This window comes from Varroa destructor, unplaced genomic scaffold (assembly GCF_002443255.2).
Source record: "Varroa destructor unplaced genomic scaffold, Vdes_3.0 BEIS01000003.1, whole genome shotgun sequence".
Taxonomy (NCBI): domain Eukaryota; kingdom Metazoa; phylum Arthropoda; class Arachnida; order Mesostigmata; family Varroidae; genus Varroa; species Varroa destructor.
The window spans coordinates 12345284-12363772 of NW_019211456.1; the positions used below are offsets into that span (position 1 = coordinate 12345284).

At 39.1% G+C, this 18489-nt stretch overlaps 3 protein-coding genes across 9 annotated transcripts in view; 2 read left to right on the forward strand and 1 right to left on the reverse strand.

Annotated features, from left to right (window-relative positions):
* Positions 1-1244: 1244 nt before the first annotated feature.
* LOC111246198 (uncharacterized) lies at positions 1245-15295 on the reverse strand. 3 transcript variants are annotated; one of them, XM_022795411.2, is made up of 12 exons: positions 15125-15292; positions 8190-8491; positions 7704-7953; positions 6779-7530; positions 6493-6629; positions 5886-6048; positions 5309-5434; positions 4782-5092; positions 4300-4444; positions 3223-3386; positions 2793-3021; positions 1245-2296 (listed from the first exon to the last, which is right to left on the reverse strand). In XM_022795411.2, exons 1-11 carry the CDS (start codon positions 15147-15149, stop codon positions 2865-2867), a joined length of 2532 nt encoding a protein of 843 aa, XP_022651146.1. In that variant the 5' UTR covers positions 15150-15292; the 3' UTR covers positions 1245-2296; positions 2793-2864. The 3 variants fall into 3 exon arrangements, with proteins under 3 accessions (XP_022651146.1, XP_086841454.1, XP_086841455.1); XM_086985328.1 differs by having other exon boundaries at positions 8190-8469; positions 15125-15252; XM_086985329.1 differs by lacking the exons at positions 1245-2296; positions 2793-3021; positions 3223-3386; positions 4300-4444 and adding an exon at positions 4461-4653 and having other exon boundaries at positions 15125-15295.
* LOC111246200 (uncharacterized) lies at positions 8629-13542 on the forward strand. Of its 2 annotated transcripts, none has more exons than XM_022795416.2 (6): positions 8629-9172; positions 9683-9777; positions 10031-10191; positions 10785-10900; positions 11205-11307; positions 11720-13542. In XM_022795416.2, the coding sequence occupies exons 1-6, from the start codon at positions 9101-9103 to the stop codon at positions 12808-12810; spliced, it is 1638 nt and encodes a 545-aa protein (XP_022651151.2). In that variant the 5' UTR covers positions 8629-9100; the 3' UTR covers positions 12811-13542. The 2 variants fall into 2 exon arrangements, with proteins under 2 accessions (XP_022651151.2, XP_086841456.1); XM_086985330.1 differs by having other exon boundaries at positions 8630-9172; positions 9675-9777.
* An 8-nt stretch (positions 15296-15303) lies between the features above and the next one.
* Positions 15304-18489, forward strand: part of mei-P26 (E3 ubiquitin-protein ligase meiotic P26) — a 16387-nt gene continuing 13201 nt past the window's right edge. Inside the window, exons 1-2 of one of the 4 annotated variants that reach the window (XM_022795409.2) lie at positions 16042-16280; positions 16533-16670. The gene's annotated coding sequence lies outside the window, so the exon portion shown is untranslated. Of the gene's footprint in view, positions 15405-16039; positions 16281-16532; positions 16671-18489 lie in introns of those variants that run through there. The other 3 variants (XM_022795407.2, XM_086985327.1, XM_022795406.2) reach the window with 3 other exon arrangements.

Sequence of the window (18489 nt, forward strand, 5' to 3'; positions counted from 1 at the left end):
AATGTGGCTCTAAACTATGAAGGAGTAATTTTTTTCGGCGATGGATGATAAAAGAAAACAAAGATACTCTTGTATAGTGTACTTGCAAAATTGTGAATTCTGAGTATTCATCTTTTTTAAACCAATATATTAAATTTAGATTACCGTTAGTCCATAACAAACGCATAGTCTACATAGAACCATTAAATCTAAATGCTCGGTTCTGTTAAAGTATGCTAAACGGAATTTAGTACTCAAAGATGAAAATTTACTTTTATAACTCTTTATTTGTTAGCGTAGAGGAAACAAGATAGATATTATGTATATTCTACGATTTTACAGAGATAACAGACTTTGGATGAATAAGATTGTGAGTTTCACTGATTTCTGTCGGAGCGTAAAGAGCAACGATTATGTGAATACAGAGCCGCCATAAGATGATAATTAAAGGAGCGACTGCACCTTCTATGCATATTATTCTCAGTATTTGAGCCTCGAACGTCATCGACGAATAAAAATATGTTTTTGTATGAATCCGTAAGTTCTTTTATTAAAAAAAATCAGGTGCACCACATTGTTGCACTACTCATTTTATGAGCTTAGAATGCTGGCAGTGAGGCGTAATAAAAAATGTATTACGTGCTAAAAAAAAGGAGGTATGCCCAACTACAACATCTGTAATCAATAACAGTTAAATCGAATATCTTTGTATTTTTCACTGAGTGAATAAGTTGTCTCCTTTTTGCAGTTCGAATCGTCTTCTCTACATAACATCGTAGTTGTTCAACACCTTTTTTATTGGTTATTTCTTGTTGTAGAAACCTCATTTTTGTATTTTCTCAATAAAAGTCATTCACTGTCCACTTTAATGGACCAATAGAGTAAAATATGCAATTTATAAAGCTCGATATATGCATGTAAAGTTATATAATATATTTTCTTGTATTAAACGTATAATGTAACGATTAAAAGTAAACACTGGTGTAGCACGTGTGTGATCTCCGCATAAAATAGCTACTGAAAATGTTTTAGCACATTTTCTCTATAACAACTACGACTAGCACAATCTGTGTAAAACAAACTAAATTACGCTTGTGAAATTCTACTTTCGTATTTGAACAAATAAAACTTTTCGTTAAAAACAGAGTTACGATAGAACTTCATTAAATGGGGCTAAGCCTATAATAATTCTAACCCTGGTCTCACACACGGTACAGAGAATTATAGTTTTACCTCAACGGTATTTCAAATAGAAAACACAACTCTACCAAACTCGCACATTTACAACTGATATTTTTGTTTAAGACATTCCCAGCAAATAATATGATACAGTAGTATAGAATAGTACCTATTCTCCCATACGTTTCCTTATAAATAGAGCTTATTTAGTTTTTTGACAAGATGAGAAATTATAATCAAGTTGAGTTGGTATGTACACCGTTTTGCAGTATCAATAAAGAAAATACTTAATTAAATCTATGCCAAATTTGCCAGTTTGACTGATATTGATCTCACACTAATCTTCTAATTCGCTTCCAAGCAATCCTCGAATGATCAAAATGTTTGACGGCTCATGTAAATACTATCATGAACCTACATGAATTAGGATCCTGTTAAATCAGGACACCGTTTACAATGATACCATGATACTTTCTGCTAGCAGATTCAGAGACTGTTTGAAGACACTGAAGAATTTTGCTTCGATTCCATCGAAAATTGATCTAGTTTATATTACATGTTATAATGGTGAGTTCTGAAAACATCAAATTATGCGTATCGAATATAATGTTAGCTCACGTACATCAAATACTTCGGGTAAGCAATATTTAAATTATACGCGGCAAAAGAACTACAATACTGGTCGAAGATGTTAGCAGTCATGTCTAATCTCACTCTCTTTTTAAAAAGTTCTATCCGGCATGTAGCACCTTGGCACAGACCGCGAAATACATGTCATAACCGCAAAACGTCAAATAAATTACTAAACAATTTTTAGGCATATACTGTATGCAGTAACTGTAATGTACATAATTTTCCTTTGTGTAAATGAAAATGACTCCAATCTAATATAGAAAGATTGTATACCCAAGAGACCATTATACATCACACATTGCGCTAACGTAGAATGACCCATACCAATCTAACTTTTTCAATGACATTCATATATAACAACATTATAGACAATCATTTGTCATCAATCAATTAAAATATTAATCTCTATCAACTACAGATTCTGGATTGCTGCTAGTAAATATACATTTTTTGCATGATTGCGGTACTTGGGTAATGGGTTGCGATTTTCCATAAGCGATGGCTTCTGAAAACAGATACGATTTTGTTATTTACTCACTTAATTGAACCGCTGCTAATTTTAAACTGCGTTTGGCAAAAAATAAAAATGTGTTGATATTGTATGGTCAAACTCACACATTTGTAATCGGCGAATAGAAAAACGCCTTTATAGTTTTGGTTAAATAAATGGAATGTTTAATTTCAAGTTGAAATATCTATAAATAAATATAATAAATTAAACCTATGAATGATTCACTTAGTCTAACCGCATTTCGATTGGTTTGAGATACGACAAGTCATTTTTCTATTCCTGATTCAAATAAGTTCCGTGCTTTCCAAAAGATTTTTTGTTCCTTTAATGAAAGATAAACCAATAAGCAAACGACTTGCAATCACTTTATTATATATGAAATTCCGCGACCGTGACATTTCGCAAGCCATTCCCTGTAACAAAGTTACCTACCAAAAAACGCAATGGTGTGTAGAACAGCGCATTTCCACGCTACGATTGGCAACTTTACCTTATGAGAGTCCATGCTGCTCGATTCACCCCCCGGATCCCTCTCATCCTTTGCGCCTTTACCAGAATCGGTTCATGGCAGACGCCTATCCAGATTAGCAACCTCTTTAGCCTGCGTAGCGGCAACGTCCGGTCTATCCGGGTGAATCGTTCGCAGGTGTCGCAAAAGGGAACCGGCCAGCTTCATGGTCGATGTACAAAGCGGACACGAAAATATGCGACCATTATGCCTGCACCAGCATTGTAACACGTACACTTTAGTGGATACGATACAGCTTCTTCATTATTACGTTAAAGCTAAGATAATGCATTAGTTTACAGAGCTTTGAGCCCGTTTGATACAGAAAATAAGCGCTTGTGTACAAAACGTGTAAAGGATAAAAACATAAAGAGATTTTTATAAAAAAAAAATACATGTTGGCAATAGTTACAGGTGGCGCTGATGTTTCCTCAGTTGGTAAACACGATGAAATGCAGCTGGGCAAAGCGAACACCGATGTTCCCTTGGAGCTCCTTGATGGTCCAGTGAGTGCAACTCTAAAGACTCTTTTGACGTAAAGCTACGTTTACATTCTCCGCACCAAAATTTCACTGACTAACATAATATACAAGCAGAAAATTATCCAAAATTAGGTATTATATTTCAAAAATGAAGTTATGTACAGTTCAAAGCCACCATGATTAGTATGGGTCCATTTGCTGTCCACTAAAATACAGCATCGACTCAAAGGAAACTAACGTCACTTAGAAAACGCACTGTAAATAAGTCAATTTATAGATACAGCCATTTAACATTTAACTATAATCGTCTATAGGTTATAGAAAAAATACATACAGTTTAATAAGAGCAGTTTACGAGGAAAGCAAAAACCTCTAAGTCCTAGGTACTCCTAAGCGCCATTATGTATTGTAAGATCCTATTTTAAAATTCGAAAAATTGTCTATGGCCTACGCTTATTTGTCACTGTCTGTTTAAAGCAATTTTTGTCGACTAATAAGGTGTACTGCATCGACGAATCCACTGAAAAATGTAAGCGACAGTCATTTTTTGAGAGGATAATTTAACTGCTTAGCGCTGTAGATGAAATTACAACTATGTAGAATTGAGGTAACTACTGACATTAGTTTTGGCAATTTCATCTAATTTGCTTAGCGTAAATAGATACTCGTATCAATGCAAATATGAAGATTGCTAGGAACGAAGAATACTTCTACGTGTAGTTGTTATAACAAGCAAAACTGCGATTCTTTGCATTGATTTTTACAAGAATAAATCTTATCACCGTATGACAAGAGGTTACAAGAGCTCTGCGAAAAAAAATACAATAGATTAGATTACAATATATATATATGGATTTGTTTGTATATTTCTAAACAATAAATCCGTAAGGAAAATAAAAGTAGTGCCTCGAATGCGAATGACAGATAGAACTCGAAATAATTATTTTGAGGCTTCCCATTATACGCTATTTATTGTAACTGTTACGAGTAACGTTATATAATTTTACCTGATGGGAGGAAATTAAGTGTTTCTCAAGATTTATCTTCTGGTTGTAACCCTTTTCGCAATGCGGGCATCGGAAGCGGTAGTTTGTGCTATGGCTACGCAGATGAACCCGTAAGCTACTCCTGGAAGACAATCCTTTACCGCATCTGTGAAAGCACACCATTGACACTCATAAGAAAGGGAATCTTCGCCGTTTACTCACGTGACATTGAAACAGCGGCTATTGCACATAGAAAACGTTGCTTTAACTTCTACGGTATGGTCGCGAACACCTAGAAGTGACGTGTGGTGTACGTAAACGGGGCGTATACATTGAGCACTTTGAAATGCTTCTCGTGAAGATAGATAGGCATTCCTAGTCAAAGCATCGCATAGAAGATTGAAATTTGTTATGGCGCCATAGGACACAGTTTACTGCATTAATCGTCAAAAGCATAATTAAGTATTCATCATGGCATCCACAGGTATGTAAGAGACACTCACATGTAGCAACAATGGGTGCTGTTTGTCGTAACTCTTTCTGCTGATGGATATGATAATACCGCAGTACCCGAAACGTCTTTTCCTTCGGCTGCTTCATTACTGAGCACTTTTACATCAGGCAGTGGTAAGCTCTGTTGTTGTTGCTGCTGCTGCTGCCGTTCTCGATGACGCTGATGTGTGGCCTTGTGCCCTTCGAGGCCATCTTGACGATGAAAAGATTTTCCACATTCTGCACAATTGAATGCAGGGTTAGTATGCCTTAATCTGTGCTTGTTTAGTGACGACGTTGAGGATAGAAATGCCCCGCAGGTCTGAAAACCGACGAGCGAACATTCGACCTTAACAATAACTACTATCCTTAATTATCTTATTTTCTATGTCAGGCACCTAAAAGATGCCAGACATAGCATTACACCAGTTACCTGGCTGATAGCATCAATTTGATTATTAGCATTATATCAATTAGAATATGGCGCAAGTGAAGTTTTCAAATAGAAGGGTTACGCTATGCATAGTCTTTTTGATACCTCACAGACGAAGCCGGGCGCTGTTGTCTCCAGATCAATTTCCCTCAAACCTTCTTCTCCTTTGACAAGACAAAGGTGATACTGTAGAGACGATTGCAAGTAAAATGATTGCTCGCAACGTTCGCACTGAAATTAGAAATGGTATTTAATCAAAATCTGTAAATCGCATACGAAAATAGATTATTGGAGATTTTTTGAATTTTGAGGAAATGCTCATCTAGATTAATGCAGGTCGAGTCAAAAAGAGCTGGAGTTCGAATTTTGACTTGCCAGCGGGGAGTCTTGGCCTTTTTTGAAAACCTCGCATTTGTTTTTTTATGACATCAACGCTGCGTGCATCGCCAGATCTGCTTAAGGTTTTGGCGACAAGAATCTGGAATCACTGGTTCGAGTACTGCTCTGCGACTAGGCATAAATGTTACACAGTTGTCTCCCTCCGAAATGCATGCTGAAAGAGTTGGGTAAAATAAGAAAAAAGATGGTGTGCTTCGTCCCTCAAAGTATGTAGATACTTTCATAATAAATATGAGGGCGGTATTACATATCGTAATACATCCGAATAGATGAACATATTCACCTTATATGGTCGTCGATACCCTTGACAACCTAACCGTAAATGCACCTCTGTCGAGATCAGGTTGCCGATATCGATTTCGCAAACGTCGCAATGGTGTTCGACGCTTAGTTCACGGCTGGCCCGAAGACAAGGACATGCATGAGAAACTACCAATGACGCTAACCTAAAATTAAAGCATTAATAAGTATAAACAATTTTTCTTTTATTAGAAGTAATTCATAATATACAATTAAACAGTTATCATAAGATTTCATTTATTTATATACATACAATAATAACATAGCTTAGGGTATTACGGATTTGCAGGCAAAAACACTTACAGTGTAGTGAATAAGTCTTTTTTGTTTATTCTAAAAAATAGAAAAGTATTTCAAAAATGGCTATATGAAGACATCAGTACTACTAAATCAGTGAATCATCGTTTTCAATTAAAATCTATAGTTTGCACCAAAATATTGATTCAACGTTTCACTCACTTTTGGTCCCTATATAGATAATAGACCTATGGAAAGCAGTTACTTGTTCCTCCTGTCCCTTTACAGAAAACTACTAACTGTCATCAATGGCGAGAACACAACTCGTTCATGTGCGCACATGTTCTGCGTACCTGAAACGCGCCCTGCAGAGTGGACACTCGTGCTCAAGTAGGTGGCTGAGCACATGACGGCGGTATTCCGGCAGAGATGTCAGAACTAAACCACAGTAACGGCACGCTCCTAAATCAGGTATGTCACCGTTCCTTGACTAATGACACGTTTAGATTTGAAGTTAAACCATGACATCTGACCCAATAATAAAGCTAAATACGTGACTTAAAAGCATAAATAATACTGATGAAAAATGCCTTGTATGTAACTTTAAATAATCGTTATTTCCATGCCATGTAATCTTACCATTTGACATGCGCGGACATGGCTGCGCAGCGTGGCGCTACTTGAGAGCCACTTCAAACATATGTGGCAAGCTGCACCGCTGCGCATAACCGAGCTAGTTGATGTACTACCGGTACTGGAAAGGTTAGTAAACCGTTCGACAACCTCCAATTCAATTCGGCCACCCGACGTAGCACTGTCTATTGTCGCTAAAGTGTCCACAGCCTCTTGTTCATATTCTAGGGCATCTTCTGAGATTTCGGGTCTCGTCTCACATGCAGTACTATCAACGACCCCCATTGACCCTCGCACTATTACGGCCTGCCCACGTGACGAGTCAATGTCCAAGGAACGAGCAAGGTTTGCTTTCCCCTTATTTTGTCCAGATGTTTCTGCACCGATAGAGTGTAAGTCTACAATTAATTTTTGTGGTGAAGTAGGCTGTTCCGTCTCATGCAACAAATTTTGGTTTACAGACTGTACCGTGACGTTTTCTACGACTTGTAGTCCAGTAGCTCCGCTATCACAAAGAATGAGATGCTTGTCAACTACAGTGTTCAAACCAAAATCGCATGTGTTTCTATGCGCATCCTGAATATGTTTTTGAAACTTAGATTCCCTGTCAAAGCAAACTGCACAGCTTGCGCAGATGTATGGTGCGACTTCACTCGATGTTTCATTTTCGTTACTGCTTCGAATTTTCCTTCGCTTTATGGAGGCTGAATGCGAAATCTTGCTCCAAACGCGTTTTTTCTCGGCTGCTATTATTTTATCTGAAAATATCAACATATACTTTAAAAATTAAGGTTTCGCTAATAGGCCATATTTACTTTAGCACTAACGAAAAATTCATCCCAAACCTAGTCGGCATGTTCACATGTCTAACAGGAATAGGTCAATTTATTAGAAAAAAACTGATTATTAATTACGTTATGTAGTCACCTACCGATAGAAGTTTTGTACGATGGAGAGTAGGCAGCTTCAAGTCGTTCTCCTTTTCTGATCTCTCTTGAAGCAACAAAGTAAATTTTTCCGTCATACTCGACCACCAACAGATTTGTTGCGCTGACTGATGATGTTAATCCATCAGACGGTATCTGATTCTTTTTACATATCGGTACCAACATCATCCAGTTGCAAACGGTCGGATCAAATGTATCGTACCATAAGGGCAGGCGGCTCCGATTTTGTATGTTCTGATAATAAAATATACATATCAAATGCAATTTTTACTGTGGTTATAGCGTATTCATAACACGAACCCAATGCTAAACATGAATGCATTTCTGTTCGGCCTCGACCTGAGCATTATTGGTGACACCGACTATTATTTTAGAAATTATACTTCACCATCGTTGCGTAACGTACAAGTTTCTCCACTACGGATTTTTCAGAATTTATTTGAGTTAAACGCGTACTGTTTTGAACTTACTGCTAGCTTAATGCGCGGATTTCCTCGAAGTCGACGAGTCTTTGATGTATCGAGAGGGCCAAACCATGTACCTCTCAATAAATTCTCTTTGGCTTCTACCCATTCGCCACGATGTAATCCTAGCATATTAGAAGCAGCATCCTCGTCAGTATTCTGAGAGGCCTTCGATAAGGCGAGACATGATGGCAAACTAAGCTGAGCCTTGGTTGGGATTACACTGTCCTTTACCAGCCTCGTAGCCTTAAGAGCAATTAGATCGCATCCGTCTTCGTGATGACTGCTGTGTCCACACACTCCACAAACTAGAATTATTCACATTGCGTGTATAAATGTCCGTACGACGATTTACGTCGAGACTGCACTATGCCAACTTCTCAGCCAACCATACATGGCCGCTGGAGCTTTGCGTTTTTTTTGATAAAACGACAACATTTTTATTGAGTTTGATGTCAAATGCAGAATTTCTAAGACTTATTGAGCATACCTCATAGATGTGCACATTTCATACCAATATCTTCTAATAGTGCTACCTAGGTTGAAGTATTCATATTTGTGAACCGAACAAATAACTACTCAAATAAATTACCAAGTTACAAAACTTGCTTATGTGATACCTATAGAATGGCTCCTATATGTACAAGATTTGGTTGACTTAACCGGTATTTATACATATTATAAGAGTAAAATTATAAAATACGTTAAAAATGTTAAAATTGTAGCAAGCTTTATCTTCGGTTTTATTATGGCTGCCAACTCGCGGGCCTTTTTGCTTGTAGCAGACGTCGTTATGTCTGTAATGTTTACAAACTTTATCTCTGTTTCTATGCTGCCAAGAAATTGCATGTTAGGTCTGTTCAACAGGGCAGGTGGACCTTTTGTCTAGTAGTTAATTTTGTGCTGCAAAATTGATAATGGGAAAAGGCTACAATAATTTCATGTGTAAAAAGGATTTTCATCCTTCGTCTATAGAAAACCTCAAAAGAGTAAGTGCTGTTCGTTGAAATTTTTCAACCAAACTGTCTAAATTCTTCCATATTACTAAGTATTTGTTGCAGTATTTCTTCTGATATGATTGCGATGACGATTAAATTGGCAATAATAATTATTTGCTTTGCAAATGAATAAAAGAGTTATATTCACTATTTGAGCATAGTCAACATTCCAAATCATTATGATTGCTTGCCACAGTCAGAAGTGTGTAGTGACTGGTGGCTGCGACTATGATATCCAGGATATCGTTAGATATATTATACATTAATTTGATCTCTTTAGCTTCTTCCCCTACAACGGTAGACGCCAAAGACCTCATGTGGTGTACACTATTGTGTACACCACATGAGGCATCAGCTCTTTCACTGGCTAAAACTCAGTGGCCAATTTGATGGTCTAAGAGGTTTAATCAAATATAGCTTTTCTTCGATAAGGCTATAACTCTTTCGTGAAGACGCGTATCATTTGCTAATATATAACTTTTGTCTCCATAAGGTAATTAGGTCTGGAAGGCGGAGCAGGCTGCAGAGGCCGAAAAGCGCAAACAGGAAGACCTCAAAGCTCAATATGAGAAAGAACAAAATCTCTACAATAATAGGTGAATCATAGCCTTAGCATATGTATCAACAAATTATGCTATTCTTTCCCATTGGGCAGATGGGTGCATACCTATGGGGTAATGTGTGTACAGGTTTCATCATGTCATTTGTCCAACTCAAAGATTCCCATAATACAGGCAACACAAGTGTTTGTATTGTGATTCGTTCGATAATTTCGAATGTATATAAAATGCACATGCATTTATAGAATTTTAGTAGGGTTATCATTTTTTATGTACGTTTGCTACACAGGTCAATGGTGTCAACGGAATCGAAAGGAAAGCTTTCCTTAAACTTCATGTATGACGCCCCACCAGGTCTCAAAAGAGAACAGAAGGATGAAGGTGATAAAGCTGAACCCCGTTTCGAATGGCAGAGAAAATATCAAGCTCCTCGAGAAAGCTGGGCCAAAGGTAACAGGGTTGTCACGTAATCCAAGACATGTGCACTTTAACAATGTGGCAATTAGTGATGGCTAAACTAAAACTCTAGAATCAGACCTCGAGGTGCAGAAAACGTGTATGAAATCAGGGTAATTTAGCCAAGTTGTCTACTTCAGGACGATATAGTTATCCTGTTTAATTTCGCTTTCGAATACTCCGACTGATCTTAGTGCAAGGAAGAATTTGGTTAAAAAAACGCATTTTACTTGGGCCGAACTACTGAAGGGAAACGGCAGGTTGCAATAAGAGATTTGGTGAAGGCTTAGTTAGAAGTCAATTTATTGCGGACAGAGGTATTGGTCTACTCGTTCATCAAATGGGAATCAGTTAGATTTGCTAAATTTGGAGCTAGTGGTGCCGTAAGCTAAATACTAAAAATTCGGTAATCAGAATTGTTCAAACACGTATTCCTAGATTGGTATAAAATAGGCAGTTTCTTTCAACATACCAATATAGCTCACCTTAGTGATGAAATATACAACATGCATTTGTCGGACTGTGCACCAGGATTGTTTAGGGTTTGTTCTCTGCGTTAGTAATAAACATGAATTCAATTTGTATAGGAAACGAGGACATCCGAGACCAGCCGTTTGGCATTCAGGTTCGCAACGTGAAGTGTTTAAAATGCGGCAAATGGGGTCATATCAACACCGATCGAGAGTGTCCCCGCTACGCCGAGGTATAAGCACTAGCTCTAGCCGTACCGTAATTACTATTACACAAAGATAAAGAATAGTTTATCTTAGTTGAAAATATTTTACACAATTATTGCCGGATTTCTGACTTCAGCATGAATTGATTCAGCATGAAATGTATACTATATAATGTACTCTAAATAAAAACAAGATTTTCTGTTTCGATACGGATCAACATGATGGTTCTATGACAGCGCAAACGAAATAACTACCTGTTATCTGAGCGTGTAATCGACAATCTCAGCAATGAATAACGAAATATTTTCTGTGGTATACCTAATTTTTTAGACTCAGGGTGTGCGTGAAAAGAAAGAGGTAACGCAGGATCCGATCGAACTAATGCTTATGATGCAAGAAGAGCAAAAACTCCGTCTTAAACAGGGTGCAATCGGTATGGTTCTCCTCTTACAATGCATACTACATGCATCTTTGTCATGTTGCAGCAACTAATATGTATACTTTAGAAACACTTTACTGCAAAAAATGCTATATTATTATACATTTTACAAAAGCATCTATATTACATTTATCAGGTTGTCATTTTGTTACTGGACTTTTACGGCGCATTGGAACCTGGTGTAACTTCATTGTCAATATTGTTCTTTACAGACTACGAAAAAATTAGGTATTATTAATATATTTAGTCAGCACGTTCTTTATTGCACTGTAAAAATACACACGGTGATCACTTATTGGAAGGCTCTTCTCAGTATTAGCATAAAACTTTTCTAGGAACATTTCGGTGTACATAAATGGTCTTTTGAAGTATGACTGATCTCTGTTTTTGTTGTTCTAATTCACAGCTCGAGGTCTGGACGTAGAGCAGGAAATGGTTGCTGAAAATTTAGGCACGCAGGCTGAGGAGGAGGAGGTGCTTCGTAGGATGTCCCTTAAAGATAAAAAAAAGCTTCTTAAAAAGCTCGAGAAGCTCGAACGTAAAAAGCAAAAAAAAAACAAGAAAGACAAGAAAAAGAAAAAGGACAGAAAAAAAGAGAAAAGAGCAAAAAAGGACAAACGAAATAAAAAAGAAACGAGAGAAAGAGGGCACCGAGAAAACAGTGAACCTTCCTCTACTTCTGTGAGTGACACCGGGGCAGAAAGATTAGATCCTGCTTCGCGAAAGAGATCACGCAGCCCTGACTCAAAGAGTCAGGACAGCATTCGAAGCTCAGCTGAACGCGTTGCAAGAAACATTATTCCAGGTAGTTCTGATGGAAAAGAATCGGCTACACGGGCATTCAGTAACCGTAGGGATGGGCTGCTCCACAGGAATAGGCAAAGCCCGGTTACTCTCAGAAGACTATCGAGAAGTCCTAGAGATAATCGTCAAATTAGCCCGATGCCGTCCCTCAGTGACGGTAGGCCACGGAAAATCCGAGATGGGGATGAGGGCGGTAAGCAGATTACAAGCCCAAAAGTTAATGGGTACAGTCGGGATATAAGCCCGAAATTGACGATTCGAACTAATTTAACCAAAAACGACTTACGAAAACAACGATATGAGGGCAAAAATTATAGTAAACAAAGGCATCTTCCTAGAAGATTTGCGCATTTTAAAGGTGCGGAACGCTCTCCGAGAAGAGTAAGATCAAGGTCTCCTGTCAGACGGTCCCTTTCTCCAAAACGGCAGAGAAAAATAAATCGTACCCGACCATCGCCAATGAGAAAACAGGCTTTTTCCAAAAAAAACGCAAGTTCGTCTCGAAGTCTTTCTCGTTCGCCGCTTCGGGGTCGATCGCAATCGTCGGATGTAGACCCATTCAATAAAGCCTATAGAAAACATAAGCCCTCTAGAAGCACGTCGAGCGAGAGTCAATCGGGGCCATCAGAACGAAGATTTACCTCACCTCTAAATGTCAAACGAAGGAGACACGGTAGCGACTCCGATGAGTAGTCGGTAACCTCATTGAATGCTACAATTTGGCACGACTTATTCCGCTTATGAAAAGTGCTGTCTCGACTCGACTTACGATTCGCGAGCTTGATCAACAGTAGATATAGTTTTGAAAATATATTTTAAAAGAAATCTTCAGAACTGTGTACAATCCAAAGGGATGTTATTTTCCCATCCAAAGGTGGGTCTGATTTCAGCGTATTTAATGCTAAGTTAGATTAAATGTGCGTAGTTACCTCAAGTTTGGGGATTTTATCCTTATTTGTTCATGATACATTAAAATGCATGGGTGCATTGCAATGAATGAAGAAGGCAACTGAAATTTAGTACGAAATGAGACTTTATTCTCGAAAAATACTTATCTTTGAAAGCCTATAGACCCAGCGTTGCTTACACTGAGAACGAAAAACCTCATAATGAACTTCAATCCATAACCTGGCATGTACTATGCGTACAAATAAGAACCGAAGATTGTTTTCAACAAACAGATACAATGCCGTATGACAAAGTATAAATGTTCTTGCAAAATAGTATGATGTGCCATCAGTATAACATATTTAATCCCACATTAAACATGTCGTATTAAGCGCAGCTATGCAGTACGTCGGTATACAAAACACAGTGTGCGATTTTTCTTTTGTGTAGACAGATTCAATGTAAATATGGTACTGTACAAATAATTTCCATTTGTATATATAATAAACGAATAAAAGTATGTCTTAGAATCTACAATTAATTGACTCAGCACCCGACCACGCATATTGACAGAAGTGTTACAGAACTTCGTTCTGAGCAAAAACGTTGAATGCTTAACCACAGGATTGCCCTTACTGGAAGTTTCCTTATAGGTAGATACTTAGCATTAGAATAAAGCACACGTGAAGCAATTACCTATCTGATACGAGCAATAAGCTTTTAATTTAATATATTCAGTGTAGATTTGCACAACTGCTTGCTACTCTATTCGAATTTGTGGTTCAGGAACTTGTTATTATGATTATTTCTACAACAAAATATAAAATTTAATGTATAAATGATTTTGGTGGTATTGTATTGCTCGTTTCATTATTTTCCGTAGGTTTCTGCTACATAAAAAAAAAAGTTTGTGCAACGCATTGACTAACGTTTTGCATATACTTTATTCGTTTTGAAGTTCACTGAGAACCCGACCAATTCGGTAATGTTTTACGTATATGCTCTTTTTTTTCCCTGTGAGCTTATTTCGGTTAGAACTGAGATCATGACTGACGTAGTGAACATGCAGCATGTAACGTTTATGACCTGTCGAATTTTAGCGCATTGAGCTCTCAGGAATAAGCGGAAATACCTTGTGAGATGAACGTTGCTCTAGTCATATGCGGAATGTAGGATATAATTTTGGGCGGGTTTGATACACCGAGCACCCAGCTGCACAGCAAAAATCTCATCGGGGTTCTTTTGATGCGCTTCCCTGAATCGTGCTTCATCACATGGCTCATTCGATCAAGGGCTTTTCACAGCCACTAACCCAACCAAAGTCAGTAGCCCCAGAGTGTTTCAAATCCACGAGGATTATTACAGATAGCCTACTGTAGCTTTGTCTTAAGCCACCACTCGTTGGCTCTCCGCAAATCTTGAGAGTGAGAGAATAAGGATCAACCAAACGCATGAATAATATTTTCAAGAGAAGACTGCTTATCAGGATTCAACGTCAAAATCACAGGTTAGGTTGTAATATTACCTTAGCAAAAATACCGAGTGCTTTTGAACATGATTGTTCACTCAGCGGCGCTCCTAAAGGAAATCAATTTTGAATTCCACGTACATCCATAAATTTTCGAAATATTACCGGTATTTAAAGTCAATATAAGGTTAATAATTACTTCTTCCAGCAAAAAAGGTAAGCATTACACTACGCACACATTGTTGAAAGTCAAGAGTGATGTTGTGGCCATTTTCTTTCCGCAAGGCAATGACTAGATATTAAAACGAATTATTTTTCAAATTGCAATTTGGCTTTCTAACAAGGCTTCGAAGTTGTGGATATCTCAGATCGAACATCCTGTCATATAACCAATTTTTCTGGATAATACTCGTATGTCAATCTGAAAATTCAGATTTCATGTTCAGTTTTATTGCGTTTCTAATGGCAGATTAATCTTCTTTCCTGAGGCTCTCTAATGCTAGACAGACCCTCGGGAATAGCTCGTCATAAGGGAATAAACAAAACGTAATGATATGCACCTAATGAAGCTAAGGCAATCATCACCTTGCAGTTCGAGATAGAACTTCGTTTTTCGAAACGCGTAAAGCGATTGGCTGGCGGAAAACTTACGTTTGTTGGATGGTTCGGAAAGCATTTTCGGCTAGACACACTTTTTGGCAAATCAACAGTCAAATAGTAATTCAAGCACGAAAATGAGTCACTACTGCGTAATTCGTTTCAATTCACATCGCTGTCCTTAATTTACACAGAATTTTTACTATTTTGCTTACATCTGCAACAAGCATAAGCAGACGGAAAACGCGATCGTAATTCAAACAACAGAGCGGCATGTGACCAACATCAAGCCTGTCGTTTCTGCCGTGGACGCAAAATTCTCGAGCTTTCACCGGTGAGTGCCAGCATGCATTGAGCACTGCAGTAATACTGATTTATTATATTTGTATAAGCTAGGGTAATGTATTTGTATCCGGAAAATAGTGACCGTTGCTGCTAATCGTTCGCTTTGTACTTATTGTGGCTTGTCCATGGTTAGATTCTATCGGAGTACGGCTGGCGTAGCAGTTGTCTGAACAATCACCTGCATCCTCGGTCTTTATTTAAGTGTTTCTTAACTAATATTTTTTTATTATCACGGTGCATCTCGTTAGTAACAGCGGTCCTCAGACAGCGTCGAAAACATTACGCTGGCAACCATCTTCCTATTGCCCTCGAAAATACATGTATATGCTATTAATGGCCAAGCAGTCGATCCTGTATACTGATAACAGCGCCATAGCGGTACAATCAATAGGGCAGAGAGGGTACCCGATCGCGCTGCTGCGACAAATCGCTTCTGTGTAATGTTATTGTTTTGCGTGGCGTATTTCGAAATCGGCGCGCGTTTTTCGGTCCGCGCCCATCCGAGTGGTCTGGTGGCGGCGATGGTTAGACGCGGCGTTGCTTCGAAACGTTGCAGCCGACCTTGTCCCCGTCGCCTGCTGCCTTTGGGCTCGGTTTCGAAATCGTGTTGTCGTCGTTTTTTGTATTGATCCGCAGTTCAGCTCGTCCCAACCCAGGCAGGCGCATGCTACTGGCTGGTAGTTACGGGCTAGCTGTGGCACAGACGGCCAGAAGACGGAGGGCAGCCTTCCCGTTTACCGATCGCTGCTCAGTGTTGCTGTGATGTTTTTTCTATAATCCAACTAAGTCTATGTACACCCTTGAACGTAACCTACTTTCGGGCTGCCCCTCGATTTCCAGTGGCTTCTACACACAACAAACACAGGTTAGTAGACCGAGTTGAAAGTTCAGCGGTTGTCGCAGGAACATTAGTAGTACCGACGTTTTCATTAAAGCCATCTCTCGGCTAATGCCTACGTTGGTGAGGCCGTTCGTATTAATGGTAGCAGTAGTTGTAGTAGCATTGCAGGTGCGTGCGAAGGCGTGCGTCGCTATGTGATGGAATGTATGTAAACGAGCGAACCCCCGGTTGTAAGAGTGCTCATGAATTTGTTTCTCGTCGATAACTTCTCTGTAGATAATTGTTGCTGTGGCCGTTACGACTGTTAAGCTCTGAGGAGCGAACAGTACACGGCGCAGCTCTATGGAGTGGAAGGCGGTGACCGCTAGGCCTCGTGGGTTGAGTGCTCTCCAGCGTTTACAGGGGATGGGTCAGGTTTGTGTGTAAATAACTGTCGATAATTTATTCTATATAATTAGATGACACGATACTTAGAAAGGGAACAGCTAGGAATACAGCACCGTAAAAGTGCACTATGCAAGTGTTGCCCAGCAACAGTGATTCAGCACTGGAAGCATCGGGCTCTGAATCAACGCAGGCGCGCTATCTAGCTAGTTTTATAGATGATTCTAGATAGCACGACAGGATTCAGTCGCAATGTGCTATAACGTTGCGCTACTTAGCGCGAGATGTTAAACGTTCAAAATGTGAATCTTCCAGCAAACGTTTGTCAGCGTCGCGTTTCGTTGCCCTGTCCATGTGACTGAATTGTGACTGCGATCAGTTCACTCGTGTTCAAGTCAGGCATCGTGGTGGGCAACATTTAATTCGATTCGATACGATACGAACTTCTTTCCTTCGCTTCTGGTGTCCGACAGCGTCTTGTTATATATGTACACACTAGCGTGGTTCTTTAAGACAAGGTAGCTGTTCATGTCTTTGCACGGCAATAATTTATACAGCAAATGACTGGATAAAAGAAAAAGATAAAAAAAAGAGTGCACACTGCACTGCGATATCACATTGCGAAACTTTGCCAACAAAGTCATCAACTTGAGAGACTATGAGAGAATAGAACAATGGTATGATATGTGCTGTTCAGTTAAATTTCCTATCTCAATGATTTGCTTTAATGAAACAACTGATTGGCGAATGGATAGCTAGAAGTGAAGTCATTCTTTGCCCATCTCAGTAAGTCATAGAGAACCGAATAGGCAGTGTCTGATCTGGTACATAGCAACCGAAACGGTATATTGGTGCACTGTGTGTCGGTGGCGGTAGGAGCAAGGGTCTCGGCGTTGTATGATACGTCTACACACAAATCGCAAAAGCGCAGTGACTACTACAAGTAATAGTTATCATACAACCACTGGTGCTCCTTCGATCAGTACCATTGCTAACAACTACGGTCGGTTGCTGCTATGGGATGGGATGGTTGCTCAACGACCCGGCCGGTCTGTCGGTCGGACGCTCGTTCGCGTCATGACAACGGTGAATGCCACCAGCAGCCAGTCAACAACAACGAGCCGCTTCCACAACCAGCCAGTTAGTTATCTGCTGACAGCCAACCCGGCACTGCGCAAATTTCGAAAGCAACAAAAACAATACACCAACGGAACAGGCGTGTACATAATAGAGAGACGAAACACTAATGCGATAATCATGGACAAAACGGGGTGACGTTATTGAGTACGTTGAGACAGCAGGAAAGTGGTCAAGTGCTGTGAAAATCGGGATCGTTTCTTTTTCCCAGTATATGCATAGAGGGTGAGAGTCCCACAGTATCGGACTCTCAGTATCGATCTGCATAATGCATTTGCCCTTAACCTCCAAAAAAAAATATGCATAGACTGTTAAGTCATGTGTGGTACAGTCACGAATACTTTTTAGTTTAATAATATTTTGTTACCATCGTATTCATCTTTGCACTGTTTGCTGTCATTGGTTATATACTAAGACTTTTGTGGTTTCGCCTCTGCAGTGTCTCTAATTTTTCCTTACTGGATAGATTAAGTTCTTAGTATACGACGTTGGGTTATGATCGAGGGAAAGCGCTTACTGAAATTTTGCGATAGAAAAGTCTCCGAGGTACTCTCACTTGCAATAGAAATTCGCGTAGTTCATATCTGCGAATTACATCATCATACAATTAAACCTGCTCAAACTAGATTGCCATTGCAGCACACTCGGTGCGAACAAGGCTGTGTTGCTGACGTTCGTATCGCTGTAGTTTTCTCGAGAGACATCCTATATA

What these genes read in the sequence shown, in the direction of transcription:
- LOC111246200 (XM_022795416.2), top strand. Translation starts at nt 9,101, where the DNA reads ATGGGAAAAGGCTACAATAATTTCATGTGTAAAAAGGATTTTCATCCT. An exon ending in CAAAATCTCTACAATAATAG is followed by an intron (nt 9,778 to 10,030) that starts GTGAATCATAGC and finishes TTTGCTACACAG; the next exon opens with GTCAATGGTGTCAACGGAAT. An exon ending in TCGAGAAAGCTGGGCCAAAG is followed by an intron (nt 10,192 to 10,784) that starts GTAACAGGGTTG and finishes CAATTTGTATAG; the next exon opens with GAAACGAGGACATCCGAGAC.
- LOC111246198 (XM_022795411.2), bottom strand. Translation starts at nt 15,149, where the DNA reads ATGCTTTCCGAACCATCCAACAAAC. An exon ending in AGCACCCATTGTTGCTACAT is followed by an intron (nt 4,445 to 4,781) that starts GTGAGTGTCTCT and finishes GTGCTTTCACAG; the next exon opens with ATGCGGTAAAGGATTGTCTT. An exon ending in ACTTAATTTCCTCCCATCAG is followed by an intron (nt 3,387 to 4,299) that starts GTAAAATTATAT and finishes ATATTATGTTAG; the next exon opens with TCAGTGAAATTTTGGTGCGG.